General features: G+C 34.7%; 1 protein-coding gene across 1 annotated transcript in view; it reads left to right on the top strand.

Annotated features, from left to right (window-relative positions):
- Positions 1-420: 420 nt before the first annotated feature.
- LOC104528534 (cadherin-9) overlaps positions 421-17,964 on the top strand; it is a 44,458-nt gene continuing 26,914 nt past the window's right edge. The window contains 1 exon segment of the mRNA XM_029086104.1: positions 421-709. Coding sequence (XP_028941937.1) covers positions 673-709 — 37 coding nt within the window. The 5' untranslated portion in view covers positions 421-672.

Raw genomic sequence — 17,964 nt, 5'->3', positions numbered from 1 at the left:
ATGTTGTTAAAGGGTAACTGGTTGCCTTATCAGCAATCAATACATGGAAAGACAAACATTGTTTTGCAAATAGAAACAGGAGTTTCACACCCCCTGTCATTTTCAAAAAGGAGACTACTGGTAATTTCTGGACAGACTATTCAAAAAATACCATTTTTTGCTTTAAGTTCGTAATTTTAAATACTACTCCAAAATCTTCTACATCCCTGTGTGTACTTATGAGTTTGTTTAGAGCTATTTTTTTGTGTATGACTGAGTCTCAAATTTGCAGTTTTTCCAACAGTGAAATAGAAGATAACCACTACTGACCCCAATTACAGTCAAGACTGTACAGACATTCATACATACGGAATAATTTGGTCTGTAATAACAATACGTATATTTATAGAATTCTTCTTTTCTACCTCCCTGAAGCTACACACTGACCAAGATAAAGGAGATGGAAATTTAAAATACATATTAACAGGAGATGGGGCTGGCAGTCTGTTCATTATAGATGAAAATACAGGAGATATTCATGCTGCAAAGAAATTGGACAGAGAAGAAAAGTCCCTGTATGTACTACGTGCCAAGGCTATAGACAGAAAAACTGGAAGACAAGTGGAGCCGGAGTCTGAATTTATCATCAAAATCCATGATATCAATGACAATGAACCAAAATTCACCAAGGACATGTACACCGCCAGTATTCCGGAGATGTCTGGAGTTGGTAGGTAAAAACTTATCCTTATGTAAAATACAAATGGATTTGAGTTTATTTTGTCCTTGTAAGTCATTCATTATTTGAGGCCCTTGATACTAGCTTCTGTGAATACCCATGGAACACTTTTTGTTGTCAGTAATGTATTGTAAATGATTGGCTCCTGCTTTTACTTATCTGTTTCATCTTCATCCACTTTTTAGTCCTTTTTCCACACTTTAAGTTGCTCTTTACTCCTTTAAACTCACCTGAACCATCAAGGAATGTAGAATATATGGTTCTCTTATCAGTAGCTGCATAGTTTTGCCAAAGCAAAGACTATCACTTGCATAAAATGTATCCTCTTTGTATTTGTAAAGTCTATTTTATCAAACCTTTCCATACATTCAGAAAGAACTTTAAGCACGTAAGTATGTAAATGATGAAAAATATGTTCCTGCAAATATCTAAAATTTTGCGTTGGTGGGATTTTTTTGTTTGTTTGGTTGATTTTTTAAAATTATTTTTTCTTTATCAATATTAGTAGTTGGTAGTGGTGGTCTCTTTAATATGGGCTCATCTGTTTGGGTTTTTTTTAAGACGCCAAACCTATGAACCCCTTCCCAAAAGAAATAATTGTTTTTGTTCAAAAAATCTTTCTCTTCATGGATAAAAACTTACAGCTATTCACAACTGCTGCAATTAAAAGTAAAAATGTGGTGTGACAGTAGAAGAAAGGTGAGAAATATAGCATCAAAGGAAAATAATTCTATGAGTTTTGTTCAGATAATAAAAAGTGATAGATAGATTCACCAGCACATGTTCATCAAAAGTTAATCATGATTACCTAAGTGCTCCATTCTTTTACAGTAGAGGCAATCTCTTTGATGAGTAAGCATAAAATACATAGCTATGGGAAACAACTGACAAAATCTCAACAGTTATTTACTTATCATTAATTAATATAATGGTTTGCAAAAACAGCCCTGCATGATGACATTGTTAAGAGAGGCAATAAAATACCAATCAACATTTATGACTAATATATATTTTTGCAAAATAATTTCCAGAAGCTAATAATTATCTCTGAGAGCAGTAGCAGAAGTATAATGGAAGAGGACTCATTCTATTTCATAAATTTCTTTTATAATCATGAGAAAGGAATGCCTACACTACTGTGTATAATGCAAACAGTCCAAGAACCGTTCTTTTAAAGATACATGGAAAATAGAGAAATCCTTTCAAAAAGAATTTACTTTGCTGATAATCTGTGAAGAAAAATGTTGTCAGTGCACCTGTCATATTTAATTTGAAATATATTTGTAAGGAATGAACTCCATAGGAACAGATAGGAAAAAAGCATGATGTCCATGTTTAGTCTAACTTCATTAGAGTCAATAGAGAAGCATGAAGAAAATATAAAATAATAAGATCCAGTGCTTTGCTGCTGCCTGTGAAATTTTAAGTCTATATTTGATGAGGATGATGATAGTACAAGAATAATTAGGTACTTTAAGCTGAGAAAGTGTCCATAAAACACTCAAGTAAAGGTGAGTTTTACTGTGAAGAAAGAATTAGAGGAAAATTATTTAAATGGGTAAAAAAGACCCCTAGCTTCTAATATTAAGGCAAAAAAAGGCATCTGGCTTACTCTTTGCTCTGTTTAGTTGACATTTGCATTTGGGGATATAAAAACTACACTGGAATGGCAAATATTAGCATTTGAATTTGAATGAGTAAAAGTAGTTTTGTAATTTCTTAAAGAAGCAGAGTATAAGAACCCATATCCAGATCAGTCCACTCAAGAAGCAGAAATTCTATATTTCTGAAGTCAGTCATAAGAATGTGAATTCAACAGTTAGGATGCACATATTAGGTAAATAAGGAATACACAAATATATTCCTCCTTGGAGTCCTTTTGTCCTGTTCCTCCAGATAACGAAGCAGATGCCAGAACTATAGGAAATACCTGGGGAGTGAAAAGGTGAGATTCTTGCTAAGTAGAATACAAATTACAGGTGAGCAAGTGGTACTTTTGTAAACCTTCTCATAAAGCACACAAGAGAACACATAAAATACAGAATGAAGATAGTGTAGTTCTTGAAATATCTAGACAAAAGAAAGCTATATGAATGTAAGCCAGCAAATATGCACTAGGCAGCACATACAACAAAATGCAAGGAAAAGAATAAAAAAGAGAGAGTGACAGAAATTAAACTCAAAACTGATACAGTGTGGCAATGGGCCGTGTAAGTAGTTCCTGGTTCATGCTTTCCACAGTGGCTAGGATATCGACTGAAAAAATCTCCAACAAATTATGAAAATGACACTTAAGAACTTGTAATTATTCTTCATTCACTAGATACAATTTAATTAAGAACTACTAGCTTTGGGTTTATCTGGTTTATGCAGTCCAAATGGAAGAAAATAAGAATGGTAAAATAAAAGCAAGAATCCCTGGAACAGGGTGACCATCTTCAGTAAGACTATATCGAATGAAAAAGTCAAGGTAGTCCTGCATTACCTGAAGATTATTAACATTATTTGTTATAAATCTATATACACAGATTCTTGCATACCTAACCAAATAAATTTTCTGACTGGAAAGAACTATACTATTACACTATAGACATTTTAAGAAAAAGATGTACTCATGATGAGAAGGTCAAAATTAGTGGGAAAATCTCAGTTTCTTCCCATCCTTCACTTCCTCCCAATTTCATGTCTTAAAACATAATTTTTTCTTAACTATTGTATTTATTATGTTTGCCAAGTTCAACAAATATGACAGCAGATATTTATGAAAGCTTGGGGAAATGTCACTAAGATTGATTAATTGAAAAGGAATCATGACTAGCAATGTTTCCAGCTGCACGAGTATCTGTTATTTAAATGACATATCATACTACATACTTCTCATTGTGTTACTAACTCTTTCTTGGAATAACTAGATCTAGAGCACACAAGGGAAAATAAGTCAATACCTCTGACAGAATATGTGATTTTCAGTATCAATAGGCAGACCTCACTCATTTTATCTAGTTTGATAGCAAAAACAGTAGAAGTGTAACATGGATTTTCAGTGCAACCTATCCAAGCCTGGGGGGGAATACAAATGCCTACTTGTTCACTAGTTTGTGTTAATCTTATATTGTAATACCTACACTGCAGCCATCAAGCTATATATAAATTAGCCTCGCTATGCCTAAATGGGATCCTGTCGCATCTCCAATAGCATCATGGGTATATCTAAAATGCTGTGCAGCAAAGTTAGTACTGGAAGCAATCAAAACCACTGAAGTGAACTGACTGCAGTGTCATTTCAGATAGCTTTTATGGAAATGATCACACTAAATGCTCACAGTGATATTAACTTAAAAAAAATTAAATGAGAAAGTTAGTTTAAGAGATTCTAAAACTCAATATCATAGAATTTCTCATTAAAGTCAGCTACTATACTGAAGAACTGGAGGATAATAACTGCTGTTATTTTTAAAGAGTGCTAGAATTGACTGGAAGAATCCTGAGATGTATGTCAGACTAGGTAAATTGATTCAATAAAAAACAGTTCCAAAAAATGAGAAAAAGATGCTAGACAGACCCATAAAGGTCAATCAAAACATAATATAGAAAGTAAAGGAACAAAAGATGCTCAACATTTTAAATCGATGGGATGTCAAAGCTGTAAGACACAATCTTGGTCACAACGAAGAGCAAGTGGATTTGAAGCATGGCCTAGTCTGATTTAGTTGTATTTTAGAACTATTGGAAGAGGATACTTCAGAGAACCTAAATACATATTATGCATTTTGAGATTAAGCTTTTAATTTCCTCTTAATGTAGAAGGGAAAGTATAGCCCTGACCATACTTAAAATCTACTCATTTAGTCTTCAAGGCTTACACAAATAGAAGCTATGATACAAGTATTTTTCCAAGTGAAAGATTATTTTTAAAAAACACAAAATAAAACAAAATCAAAACTAACCCTACACCTCATTGTGAAAACCACTTTATTCAAGATATAAATAAAGTTATTAAGAAGTTTTTAAAAAGGGAAGGTAGCAATGAGATGTCTGTGGGACAGTATTTGGCTGATCTCAGCAAAACTCGTGGCACTGCTAAATTAATTGGAGGAGATGTGCTGGAGCTTGTCGGCTACAGGCCTTGGGAAGGATAAGATAAGAACTTTAGAAGGAGCGGGTTGTGCTGACCTTCTGTCCATATCAGGATTGTGAGGTTACGCAGCCATCCTGTTAAAGGGATTGTGTTGTGTATTGTTCTTGTGTATTGGAGGCTAATGTAGTAAGGGGAGGTAGATGTTTTAAGGGGACATTTTGATACTGACCAATCTGTGTGTGCCCAGTGTGAAATGTAGACCAATGAGCCTGTAACACGATGCTGAAAACACCAATCAGTTTAAAACACGCTGTCTTCTGATAAGTATAAATGTATGTAGGTAACTGTAATAAACGGCTTTTGCTTGCATCAAGCTGTGCCCCGTCTCTCAATCACGGCAAAGTCCTGTGGAGTTCAATCCCTTTTGACTCCTGTGTCAATATTATTACATCCTCTTGTACCTGCCTTGCTAATTTTAATGAGTAAGGCTAACCATTTTTTCTCATTAAACATCTTTAGCATGCAGCTGATGAGTATTTCACAAGGTATTTTTAATCTTTGAATTGATCCTATTAATAGAAGGGATAATGCCTAATTTAACTTTGCATTCATTTCTTCATACTTAACTGCTACTCTAGATTTTACAGATCCAAACAAAGGCAACTCCTGGTTCAGTATTTCTGCATTATGAGATTTATATAATGTATAAGTATAGAGGGCCATATTTTAAATGGCTAAATTTAAAATTTACAATTTTTTCATTAAATTACTTTTATTGTATACAGTCAGGATAAAAGAGTTTTCCTTTAGCTGAATAGCAAATTTTGATATAAGGATATTATATATGAAGTATAGATATGGCCACTTTCAACTTGGGCATACAGGATTACAGCATGCTTAAACATGCCTTGTGTTCAACAAAAAAGAAAAAAAGAGAGATACAATTGCAGTAAAACACACTGAGTAATAAGTATTAATACTAGTGGTCTTATTAGTATGCAATTGTCTGTGAGTGCATTAGTATATACTGCAACTTCAATTGCACAATGATTACGTTAGAAGTTCCATTATCTATATTCTATAGTATCTCTTGGGAATCTACAAGCATCACAACTACTGTTGGATTTAAGTAAGACGGCATTCTGATACTCAGTTTTAGCTACATCACTTTTTCAGCATCACATAATCATAAACACATAATACTGAAGAACAGTTTGTTGTTTTGCACAGGAAATTCTTACAAGAACAAGTAGGCCTTACAGTAAAAAACAAAAAACCCCCAAAATCACACAAACAAACAAAAACCCCCAAAACCAAATACAGTAACCATCACATTTTCTATTTTTTAATTTGCTTATGTCAGTAAGCATTAATCTACAGATGTGTGTAAATGACTAAATGGAGGCAGCTTTCATCTTTCATATCTCAGCAGTTTTAATTACATTTTCTCCTCTGCATATTTTCCCTGGTTTCAGATGCTTATAAGAGAAAGCTATGAATGACAGTCTCAACTTTGCCACAAGCTTATGAAAACTACTTTGCCAACATGCAAGATTTCAGAATGCTACTTGTTAACATATACTCTGTTTTAAAATGAATTATTGAGTTAGCTTTAAGAGAAAGATATATTTCAAATAAATATTTTATCCACAAGTTCATATTTTACATTCTGCAGTTAAAATCTAGAATCAGAATTCCTTTCAGTCAAATTAAGCATGATGGCAAAAATCCTGTAGCCAGAATACTTCCTATATTTGTATTTGCATTTGCCACTATAAGTAAAGAATTTTAGAACCTCTATAACTGTCAGAATCTGTATAGAGTTTAAATTCAGTATTTATATCCTTTTAAAATTTGTTTTCTTTATAATTTTTATACAAGTCTTTATAATGGAAAAAAACCCAACAAAATAAAGACAAAAATATAAAATAGGAGTTCAATGCTTCATAATACTTTCTTAAAATAAACCATCAATTTGAAAAAGACAGAAATCTCTTTTTGTTAAACAGTTAAAAATATAAATCTAGTTTAAATAAATCTAGTTTTCCAATAAATTTTGGGTAATTTGAGGTTTTTTCAGTTTTAGACGTCCATTCTGTTAGACACATGCATAACATTTTTATTTACAATAGGCTTGCACTACGTTTTTATTAGGAAAGTATATAGAATGCTTTATAAATATTTTGTATTTGGCATGAGTCAGAAGTTTTTCAGAAGATTATGAGGGGGTGTTTTAAGACTTTGTATTTTCAGTTAAAGAAAGAAAACCACTGCAGCCCAAAAAAGACTGTGGTGGGTTGACCCTGGCTAGAGGCCAGATGCCCACCAAAGCCCACTCTGTTGGGTCGGACATGGGGAAACCTTCTGGCAGCTTCTCACAGAAGCCACCCCATGTCCCCCCCCGCTACTAAAACCTTGCCACGCAAACCCAATACAAACACCAAAGGAATCTTATTCAGATCATGGGTTTTTTTTCCCCCTTAAATTATTCTATCATTTGCATAGTTATGTATATAATATGGATAGCATTTTCCCAGCAGAAAGGAGGTATACACTGCAAGTAACTTACTTGCTAGCCCTCTGATACTGTAAACAGGTTATTTTTAATTCATTCAGTTCCACTGACTCCAAGTTGGATGTTATGTAAATGTTAGGATCTCCCTGCATGGGTTTTATTACATGATTAATATATATAATTTCTGCAAAATTTAAATGTCCATTTACAACTACTATTTTTGCCCTAAGATAAACAAAAACACCTGTAATACAAATGTTTTGTCTCCTCAAGAAGCAGAATGAAACCATCCTCAGAGGAAAATCTATGAGTTTAAAACACTCTCAAATAATTATGTGATTTCAAGAAACAAAAAGAACCCCATGCACAGTGATGCAAATGAAAAGTAATAGTTTCTTTCCTTTTAGGATCCAAACAAGTGGTGGGACTAATTTTTAACAATAATATTTTGATATTATTATCATTGTACAGCTCTACTCAACATCCAAACAAATTATATGAAAAGTAAAGTAAAAGTGAAGACTGAATTTATATATTATTTTTTTCTCCTTCAGAGCTTTGTTAATTTTATCTTTACATAAATAATTTTATCCACTAGTGATACTGCATTATTTTTTGTTACTTACTGAAGAAAAGATAAACACTTTAAAAACTAATACAAGCAATCACATGAAAACATATATATATATATATATGTGTATATAAATATATATGAAGGTAAAGTGGAAACTTAAATAAATAAATCACATTCACATTTGGGAAATTCCTCATAAGTCATCAAAAATACCATAGTTCATTTAAAATTTATGCAGAATATATTTATGTCACACTTGAAAGAATCGAGAGACATTGCACATTCAGAAAAATGAGGGACAAAAGTCTGTCTTACCAAGATTCAAACCAGTGTTACTGAAGAATTCAAATCATTCCCAAATTTAAGATTCACAGAATATTTTAACATTACAGATAAGTAGATCTCAAGCTACAGTCAAAAGGAATGGCTCTTTTTTTTGATTCTTTAGGTCTTTCTGTTCCTTGTCGTGCTGTCTTATGCCTTACCCACTGTCCCTCTAAACCCAAAAGAAGAAAGTTTAAGGAGCTAAATCATCAGAAAAATTGATTGCTCAAGGTCAATATTCTTTTTCTGATACTTTTGCTCCCTGGGTCAGATCACATGAGGTTAGATGCCAGAGCTGGTGCTAGGGAAGTGACAGAAGCATGCAAAGTATAGCAGGTAAAAGCAGGACAGACTGTTTCATTCAGCAGTAGCTAACCTCAGCTGAAAATCACTTGACATATTCATTTTTCCTCAGCTACAAAATTCTCGTATCTTCTAAACAGGACTTGTCATTTCCTTTCTCGTTTTATCTGATTTGTTTTTTTGGGAGGTTTTTTTGTTTGAGGTTTTTTTGCGGGAGAAGTTTGGTTTCTTATTAAGACACCACAAATCTGAGGCAGCACTATGGGAAAATTAGAATCATCTATTCACCCTCTGTGAATAACCACTCACTCTTGTTGCTAGAAGAAATTGAGGATTTGTAGAATTGCCGTCAACAAGTAAAGTTAGCTGGCACTTGCTGTAAACACAGGAAGGTGTAAATAATTTCTGTATTTCTGGCACGTGGGAATTGAGCCACTGTCAACTCATTGTTAGAAGTTTGTGACCTCTGAACTCCCATAAACCTTCACCTTTATCACATGCTGGTCCAAACTATTTCTCATAGGAAGAAATGACAGCAGTTCAAATGCAGCAATTGGTAAGCAGGATGGATGACTTTTAAAACACTACATGGGGCTTCAGGCTTTGTAAACGGGTTGACCTAAACTTTGGAGATGCAGTTTTAAGGTGACCACAAACTCATTTAATTTCTGTATGTCTCAATTTCCCACCAGTTAGGGGAAGACTAAAACAGCTCTACTCCATAGGTATGTAGAAAGATGTTCGTCTACTGCAGCCATGGACATCAGAACACCCTTGGAGTGACACTCTTCTTGCCAAGTGGAATTTTCAGGCCTGGGCTATGTTAAATGTGGCTCCCCTTTATGTCTCTCTGCAATGATTCACTGCAATACTGTTTGCCTGGCTAATTTATTGCAACAAATTTACTATTTCCCAATATCTGTGTACATTGAAAAAAATCCCAAACTAAAACCCCAAAGGTCTGGACCTCTCTAGACTAGAGCTTGAAATTAACATTAAGAGTGCCTGTATCATACTTACACTAAAATTTGTCTGATGTATCCATTTTCATTCCTTTTATTTAAGTAGATTTTCAGCTATACCACTATAATCTCTGAACAAAAGCATAATGGGTCTGAATTCTTTACATCAGCACTTTTACTCACACTGCAGTGCAGTACAATGGGTTATGTTCTGCATTGTTAGAGATGCTGTCCTTCAGATAGGATGTTAAACCAAAGTCTTTTCATCTTTTATGGCTTCACATCTAAAAAGTAAAAATCTCATTGACATTATAAAAATATTAAGGAACCATGTTGCTTCAGCTAGTATATATACCTCTTGATATGAACATGCACCCTTTATACATCCTTTGATTTAAACATGTGTTACAATTCACAGCCATGTGCAACCTGTTTCCAGAGCCACAGTAAATACTGAGCTCCTATGCACGATGACAGTTTGCAGGCATCTAATTTATTCCCTTATGAGCTCTTGCAGCTACCAGACACCAAATAAGTTTGCTTCTTTTAAGACAGGCAATAGTATAACAGGTGCAATGATCCCCTTCTCATATTTATGTGACCATATTGGAGCCTGTGGCAATTGAACTTGTGGAACTAAGGACTGGAATAGTGGGACTAATTAACATTACTAATACTAGGAACACCTGTGTGTTTATCAGAAGGAACATGTCAAGTAGAGACATGCATATGTTATTTTCTTTATTAAAAATAAAACATGGCAGATATTAAAATAAGCAAATTAATAGTGGAGAGGAGGTAATCTGTTGTCTAAGGGCAGATCTTGCTCTTAAAGTGCTAACTAGTCTCTATTTATATTATGCTAATACACAGGGTTCTTTCTTGACACTATGTAGTTAAGTTACTTGTGTCGTCTCAGGTGTCTGAAAAAAAAAATCATCATTTAAATTAGTTTGGAGAATGGGATTTCTCAAACGTTTGATCTGTAGTAGGTTGGGAAGACTGGACACACTGATCTAAGTTACGAATTGTAATTAACTAGATATAAGTTAAAGCTGTTTGAAACTTAGTTATACGTAAACATAAAAGAAATTTACAAATTATATTGAGAAGTATTATTTATTTTTTTTATTCTGTTAAATCAAAGCACATCTGGGATGCTTTCTTAGTCTAATCTTCTTAGTACAGAATCTTTTCTGTTGTTTTTGAAAGCACAGCTAGCTTTCTGAATGCCTGAATATACATTTTAGTTCCTAATGTTATGCAGCTGAGTGTAAAACGTCAGCTTTATTTTTTTAAAACCTGCTAACACATGCATACATCTATTCTGAACTTAAAATACAAAGGCAGGGTGGTTTGTTTTTTTTCTTTTTTCATGAGATTTCTCTACAACTTCTAAGTATTTCCAAAATGTGTAAATAAGATACAATGGATCATAGCTGGGGGTAAGATAAAACACAACTTTTTTTTCTAATATAATATAACTTAAAGTAATTAAGTGTCACACAGAGGAAAAAGTAGATAAAGGTGCTTTGACATAATTTTCAGTCTTCCAAAGAGGTAACAGTCTCATCAAACAGATCAAACTGTCACAAAACAAAGGTCCAGACTCTTTATTTATCCTGTGTACCTCGTTTCATGAGCTATCCTCCTCCACCCCTAACCCTCAGTTTTAGTAGAACTACTGAGAAAAAAAAGCTTCATCCCATGTGAATCTGAATGATTAGGACTGCATTCTACAAATGATTAGCTGCAACATACCACCAGCCTAAGAGCAGCAAGCTCAGGAAAGGAACATTACTCCTCCAAAAGTAGTCCAATGTTCTCTCTAAAAGAGGCCATCAAATGGCTCTCTACTGAGATGGAAGGATTATGAATGCCTGCCCATAATGGATACAATATTGTTAAATAAGTACATTTCTCTCTTAAAATGTGCCCATATATATATGTGCATATGTATATAAAATAGATACGTAAGTTTATATATATTACAGAAATATAATATGACATTGTTGTGGTTTAACTTCAACCGGCAACTAAACATCACACAGCCACTTGCTCACTGCCCTTCCTCAATGGGGTGGGGAGAGAATCAGAAGACCAAAAGTGACAAAACTTGTGGGTTGAGTAAAAGGCAGTTTAATAAGTAAAGCAGAAGCTGTGTGTGCAAGCAAAGCAAAACAAGGAATTCATTCACTACTTCCCATCAGCAGGCAGGTGACAGAAACAAGAGGATTTCATGAATCATGTTATGAACTAATGTAAATTTGAGTTTACCAATAATACCTTAATTTACTGTATTTTCATAGAAAATGAATATTTCCCACAGCTGTATTAATGTTTAAAGAGAGAGACTTTGTCACCATCTAAACAGGAGTTCTCACAGATTATAACAATGCCCCCAGATGAAATAAATATGAGACCAGCCTGTTGTCTTAATAATAATATACCACAGTCTCACGGTCATAATAGAGATTCACATATGGTTTTAAATTGCACCTGTTCACAGAGCTGGAAAAAAGTAGAAATTCTGTTAAGATTTCTATTTACTTGTATTACAGAAGAATTTTGAAGATGCAAATGAGAGTGAGGTTCTATGTCACTGTCAGAGATAAAACTCCATAGTAAAGAGATTCTCCAAACTCTAATAAAAAGATACAAAAGCTGAACTCAAAATAAGAGAGCAAATGAAAAATAGATACAGAAAAGCTAACTTGTTCCTTCTCAAAAAAATCATAAACCTTTCTGTCTTGCATTGAAAATACAGAACTGTACAGGTATGTATATCAGAAACTCAAAGTTTAGTCCTAAAAAGTGGCAATTATTGAAAACTCTTTCTTTTAATCTTGCTTTTTTGCTCTAAGTGAACTTTTCCTTTAGATATTGTATGGAGGATCCCAGGCAACTTTTGAGAAAAGGGCAAAGCAGAAAGCTTCTTAAAGCTGTGCTACGTGAACAAAGGGCCTGAGAGTAACATTCCTATGATTATCACATTATTTTATAAATTAAAAATTATAAATAGTACTAAAAACTTGGTTGGAACTGTTGGCTAGGAATTGGGATTTTAATCAACAGATAACCATGTTGCAGCCTTTACAAACTACTACTTCTCCTAATAGGATCAACGGGGACAAGCTCTTCCTAAGTTTTTCATAAAACCAGTCAAAAGGTGTTTCTCTTTTTTGGAGTATTCCAGAAATTAAGATGAGGTGATGGGGCAAAGGGCCAAGATCACCAGCTCTCATTTTTGAAAGGGAAACAAATCATAAGGATTCTTAAGTGGTAGAGTTGCTGTGACTGACTTCCACGGATGGCAGCTGTCAGTCTGTAAAGCTGTCCTGTTTCCACATATTCTGTAAAAGCATTGTATTCAGAGAAAGGTAAATAACTGCCATATTATGGAATTACTTGTTGTTCATTCAACATATTGATTTAATTTCATAGTTTTAGTTGGAACAGCCTTACCATATGCATAGCAGCTCAAGGCCCAGAAACATTACCCACAAGTTTTATCATTATTTTGAATCAAAATTTTTGAGGATAATTTTGTGAAACATTCTTTTGATTTTTGTTTTTAATTTCTTTATGAACATAGACTGCAGATACTTGCTCTGCCTAAAAGAGGTATGTTTTCTAATTGTAAATATGTACAGCATGTTGAAAAAAAATGAAAAAGACTTTCAAGCTGCAGTTCATTTATTATGGATGGCAGATCACTTTATACTGTAACTCAAGTCACCAGGAAATGCAATGTAAAAGCTAGTCAACATTAACACTTGAAAGAGTCTGACTACTCTTTTCCCTATCTTATCATTGCCATTTGATGGCACCAGTATTACCGTTTCAGAAGTGACTTTCTTTGCATCAAGAAGGGGAAAAAGAAGCTTCCCAAAAGAATAAACATACAGAGTTGTTCACCCACCAATACTTAAAAATATTTCTTATTCTTTTTAATGTTTCTCACTTGTTATTGCATCCATAATGCTTTTCAGATTCTCGTGCAGGGTATCTGATTCACTTCACAGTTACAATTACTGCCAAAGGAAAACTAAAGTTACTGTATCAAGGTATTGAACAGTGGGAGGGCGAGGGCTAGAGGCTTTGTTCAGCTTTAGCCATTCTTTTCCAGATCAATTTCAGACTTTATTTTACAATGGTGTAAGTATTGTATTCACTGGCAAAAGCTTCTACCCCACCAAGGAAGATTAAAGACAGAGTAGTTTAGTCACATTGCATCTTTCTATGTGGTTCGACAATCATTAGCACGTACTTACTTCTTTAATGCAAGATCTGATAACACAATCTAAAATATTACTTCATTTTGTCATGGAAAAGGAAGCATTGAATAAAACTGAAAAGCATCAAAACACATCACACAAAAAATTCTAAGAATTAATTCCCCACTATGTTTATAGAACATATATATGTTTTGTACATATGTTGAGTCCTGCAATTGGGTCAAAACAACCCCATGCAATGCTACAGGCTTGGGGAGAAGTGGCTGGAGAGCTGCCCAGCAGAAAAGGCCCTGGGGGTGCTGGTCAAGCTGTGGTTGAATATGAGCCAGCAGTGTGCCCAGGTGGCCAAGAAGGCCAATGGCACCCTGGCCTGTACCGAAATAGTGTGGTCAGCAGGACTAGGGAAGTTATCTTACCCCTGTACTTGGCACTGGTGAGGTGACACCTCAAATACTGTGTTCAGTACAAGAAAGACATTGAGGTGCTGAAGCACATCCAGAGAAGGACAATGAAGCTGGTGAAGGGTCTAGAGAAAAAGTCTTCTGAGGAGCGGCTGAGGGAACTGGGGTTGTTTAGCCCGGGGAACAGGAGGCTGAGGGGAGACCTTATTGCTCTCTACAACTACCTGAAAGGAGAGTGTAAAGAGGTGGGGGATGGTCTCTTCTCCCAAGTAACAAGTGAGAGGACAAGAGGAAATGGCCTCAAGTTGTATCAGGGGATGTTCAGACTGGATATTAGGAAAAATTTATTCACAAAAAGGGTTATCAAACACTGGAACGGGCTGTCCAGGGAAGTGGTTGAGTCAACATTCCTGGAGGTATTTAAAAGATGCATAGATGTGGTGCTTTGGAGACATGGTTTGGTGGTAGACTGCATAAAAATAGAATCTCATATTTCTGTAATGGGTGGTAATGTTAATCTGTTTTTACTGGTATGGACTGAAATGGAGAGGAAAAGGTAGTTCTGCGGGAAGAAGTAGGACTATATGACGCAGCAGAGCTTGGTTTCTTGCATCTCTAATAATTATTTTTTTTTTTTAGCTACATTAGCAGGGATTGCAGTGACTGTTCATGTCCAGCACAGTAGTGCAAAGTTTGTGATTTCTGGATGGGAGATCAGTGGGTAGACAAAAGAAAGGTTCAGTACTCATCTACAGGAGCTAGAACATCATCTGATTTCCCAATCAGCCATTATATGGGACTATATACACAAAAATAAGAGACAGCACATTTTCAAGTGAAATTAAGTTTCACCTCATACCTATATGGGAGAGTATTAAAAATCGTCAACTTGGTAAAATGTAATTTAGGAAATATTGCATCTCCTGTTTTATGCCGCCTTTTTGCCCTGTCTCTTTTTTCTTCTTTATATATTTCTGTTCAAGACATATGGCTGGACATTTTAAGTTCCTTCTTAATTTTCCAGTGTCATGTTATTGCTCATTTGAGTCTGGTTCCTGAGGTTCCTCATTTGTTCTAAGTTGGCTTTATTTGTTTTTCTCAGTCATGACCATTTATTCCTCCTCTAGCTTGGATCATTTATCTATTTACCTGTTGACACTTGCTCCTTTTCTGCCTTTATTCTTCCTTTTCCTTTGCTCTTACAAATCTTTCATGTTAACAACCTTCTGGCCTTTTCTACATCAAAGAGAAATCAGTCTAGTGAAATCTCCACTAAATTGTGGTCATGTACAAAGGAGCAAAGTTCACTTTGCAGTTCTCTATTCTTTCAGCTTTCTCGGTGGGTTTGTTTTCCAGTCAAAACATAAGAGTTATACCTCAACCTTATTTAGCCCTGCCCTTTGTATAGATGTCCAACTGATGTGATAATGAGATCCTTGGTGGTGAATTCTACATGTTCCTAAACATTTTAGGCTTGGATACTGACATATCCCTGCTCCTAGTTCACAATTTCTCCCGTTCACTGCCTAAGCATAGACTGCTATCCAGAGAGAACAACCTGGTCTCAAAAACAGAAACAGTTTAATACCTCTCGATATTTCTGTAGCTCACTTAAAATTTCACGCGTATCTTCAGCAGGGACATCTCTATAGTATGTCTGTATGAAAATAATCCATGGAGCCATGCTGTCTGAGCAAACTATCTGTCCACTTACCTTCTTTAGGCTTTTAGCAAAATAAATAAATTAATTAATTAACTAATTAATCCTAATTTTGACTCCGGAGGTTTTTCTGAGGTCTCTACATCTTTTCAGCTTGTAATAGTAATCCACTTCTAAAATCTTTCCTCTATGAATAAACTTGATGAACAGCAGATTTTCATTGTGCTTGAAAACAGGAAGCAAGCACAAGAGCTTCTCCTTTAGGGATATGAAGTCCTTCCTGCCTCTCCACTTACCCCAGCTGGTCTTCTATTTCTGAAAATGAAACAGCCTTTCTACTTTGAGTGGATCCCTCTCTTAAACAGAGCTAGATACACACACACACAAAAGCCCTCTGTAAAAATAATAACTATTCAATGATTGACAATTTTGACAGAAGTTGATGGGAAAATATAGAAAGGAAGCTGTCTGATAATGTAAAAAACATTCTATTTCAGCATTTTCAGATTTTTTAATTTCCAAAATACTTTTTGAAAACATTATATTAGAAGGCCAAAGTCTAAACCAAACATCTTCTTTTTCTTAAAATAAAAATTTTGAATTATTCTGAAATCCTATTTTTATTTAAAATGTCAGAATCAAACTCAAAATGCATTTTAAAGTTACAGAATTCCCTTTGGGAAATAAATTTAATAGTTCTGAAGGATGTTTAAATCACTATCTCTCATTTTTTGATCCAGAATAAAAAAATTGGAATTTTGAAATATACTATACTAACAATATAATCTGCTCATTTTCTTCACCCAAGATGGAGATTGCTGTCCAAAATGAAGGTTACAGAAAAAGTAATCAGTAAAATAGCATTTTCATATAGATGCAGATATATTCTTCTGACTAGCAGAAGCTGTTTTAATTCACATCAACCAAAGGATCCAAGTAGGAACAAGAGTATGACTTTGCATGAAAAGGTAGCAAAATTTGTCCCTATCTCCTCTAGTGGAAGGCCTCTTTTGCACTACAGCAATATCTCCTGCAGCCTATTTGCTGAAGCTTTGCAATGCATACTGGTATTGTGCTAGGAGACCTAATTACACCAGAGGGGCTCTTTCAAAGACTGAAAAGCACAAAAAGATAGAAAGCATTTTAAACATAATTCAGAAAAGTGTTTTCATTTCAAATGCTTTTTAAAATTTATGTCTCACTCCTCATAAGTTCTGAAAATCTGTGTTAGTAGGACTCGGTTCTGACACTGAGTTATACTGTCTTAGATATGGAGCGATGCTCTCTCCAATTCAGTTTTCCTTTTTGGACTTTACATTCTTACATGCACATACATGTATACAAACGCAAACACAAATATACACACACAAAGACACTACTTACACAGAGTTAGTCTAGCTTTGTCTTCTCTTAGGTTATCTTCACAATTAGCCTTCTATATTTTTCTGTGCTTACATTAGGACTCCATCCATCACAGATGCGTTGTCAAGGTGCTTAAGCTTGAAGACTCAAATGTACAACTAAGCAAAGAAAAGGGAAAAAATAAAATTAATGCCCATGCTATAGCACTCATAAAGCCTGGCAAATTCAACACATTCAGTAAACAGCTATCCCTTGTTCATTGTTCCAGACATAGAATCTTTGAGAGACAAAGCCAACAAAACAATCTGCAAGTTGTGTGAAAGAAGTATTGTGAATTCATCAAAATAAAACAAACCAAACAAATAAGGAAAAAAGAAAAAAAAAAAGGGAAAAAAAAAAAGAAGACATACCTGCCAAGAACGCTGAGATTTAGTTCCCATCTTGAGATGGGATAGGCTTGCTGGATATGATTTGGTTGAAGATGACTGTCTTACAGAAAAGTGATATTACTCCTTAGGCTGGTATTGTAATCATTCTCACATTTTTTCTGTCGTCTTTCACACCAGTTTCTTTATATGTTATGTTTGATCTTGCCTGCCAGAGGCCAACCCAGCTGCTCTCTCACTCCACTTCCTCCTCAGCAGGACAGCGGGAGAAAATAAGATAGAAAAACTCATGGGTTGAAATAAATACAGGGAGATCACTTACCATTTACGATCAGGGGCAACAGACCTGATTTAGAAAAACTAATTTAATTTATTTGCCATTAAAATTAGTGTCAGATGGTGAGAAACAAAGGCAAAAACAAAAACACCTTCCTCCTATCCCC

This window comes from Antrostomus carolinensis, unplaced genomic scaffold, assembly GCF_000700745.2.
Source record: "Antrostomus carolinensis isolate BGI_N321 unplaced genomic scaffold, ASM70074v2 scaffold1787, whole genome shotgun sequence".
Classification (NCBI taxonomy): domain Eukaryota; kingdom Metazoa; phylum Chordata; class Aves; order Caprimulgiformes; family Caprimulgidae; genus Antrostomus; species Antrostomus carolinensis.
This window is presented reverse-complemented; position numbering and strand designations above follow the sequence as displayed.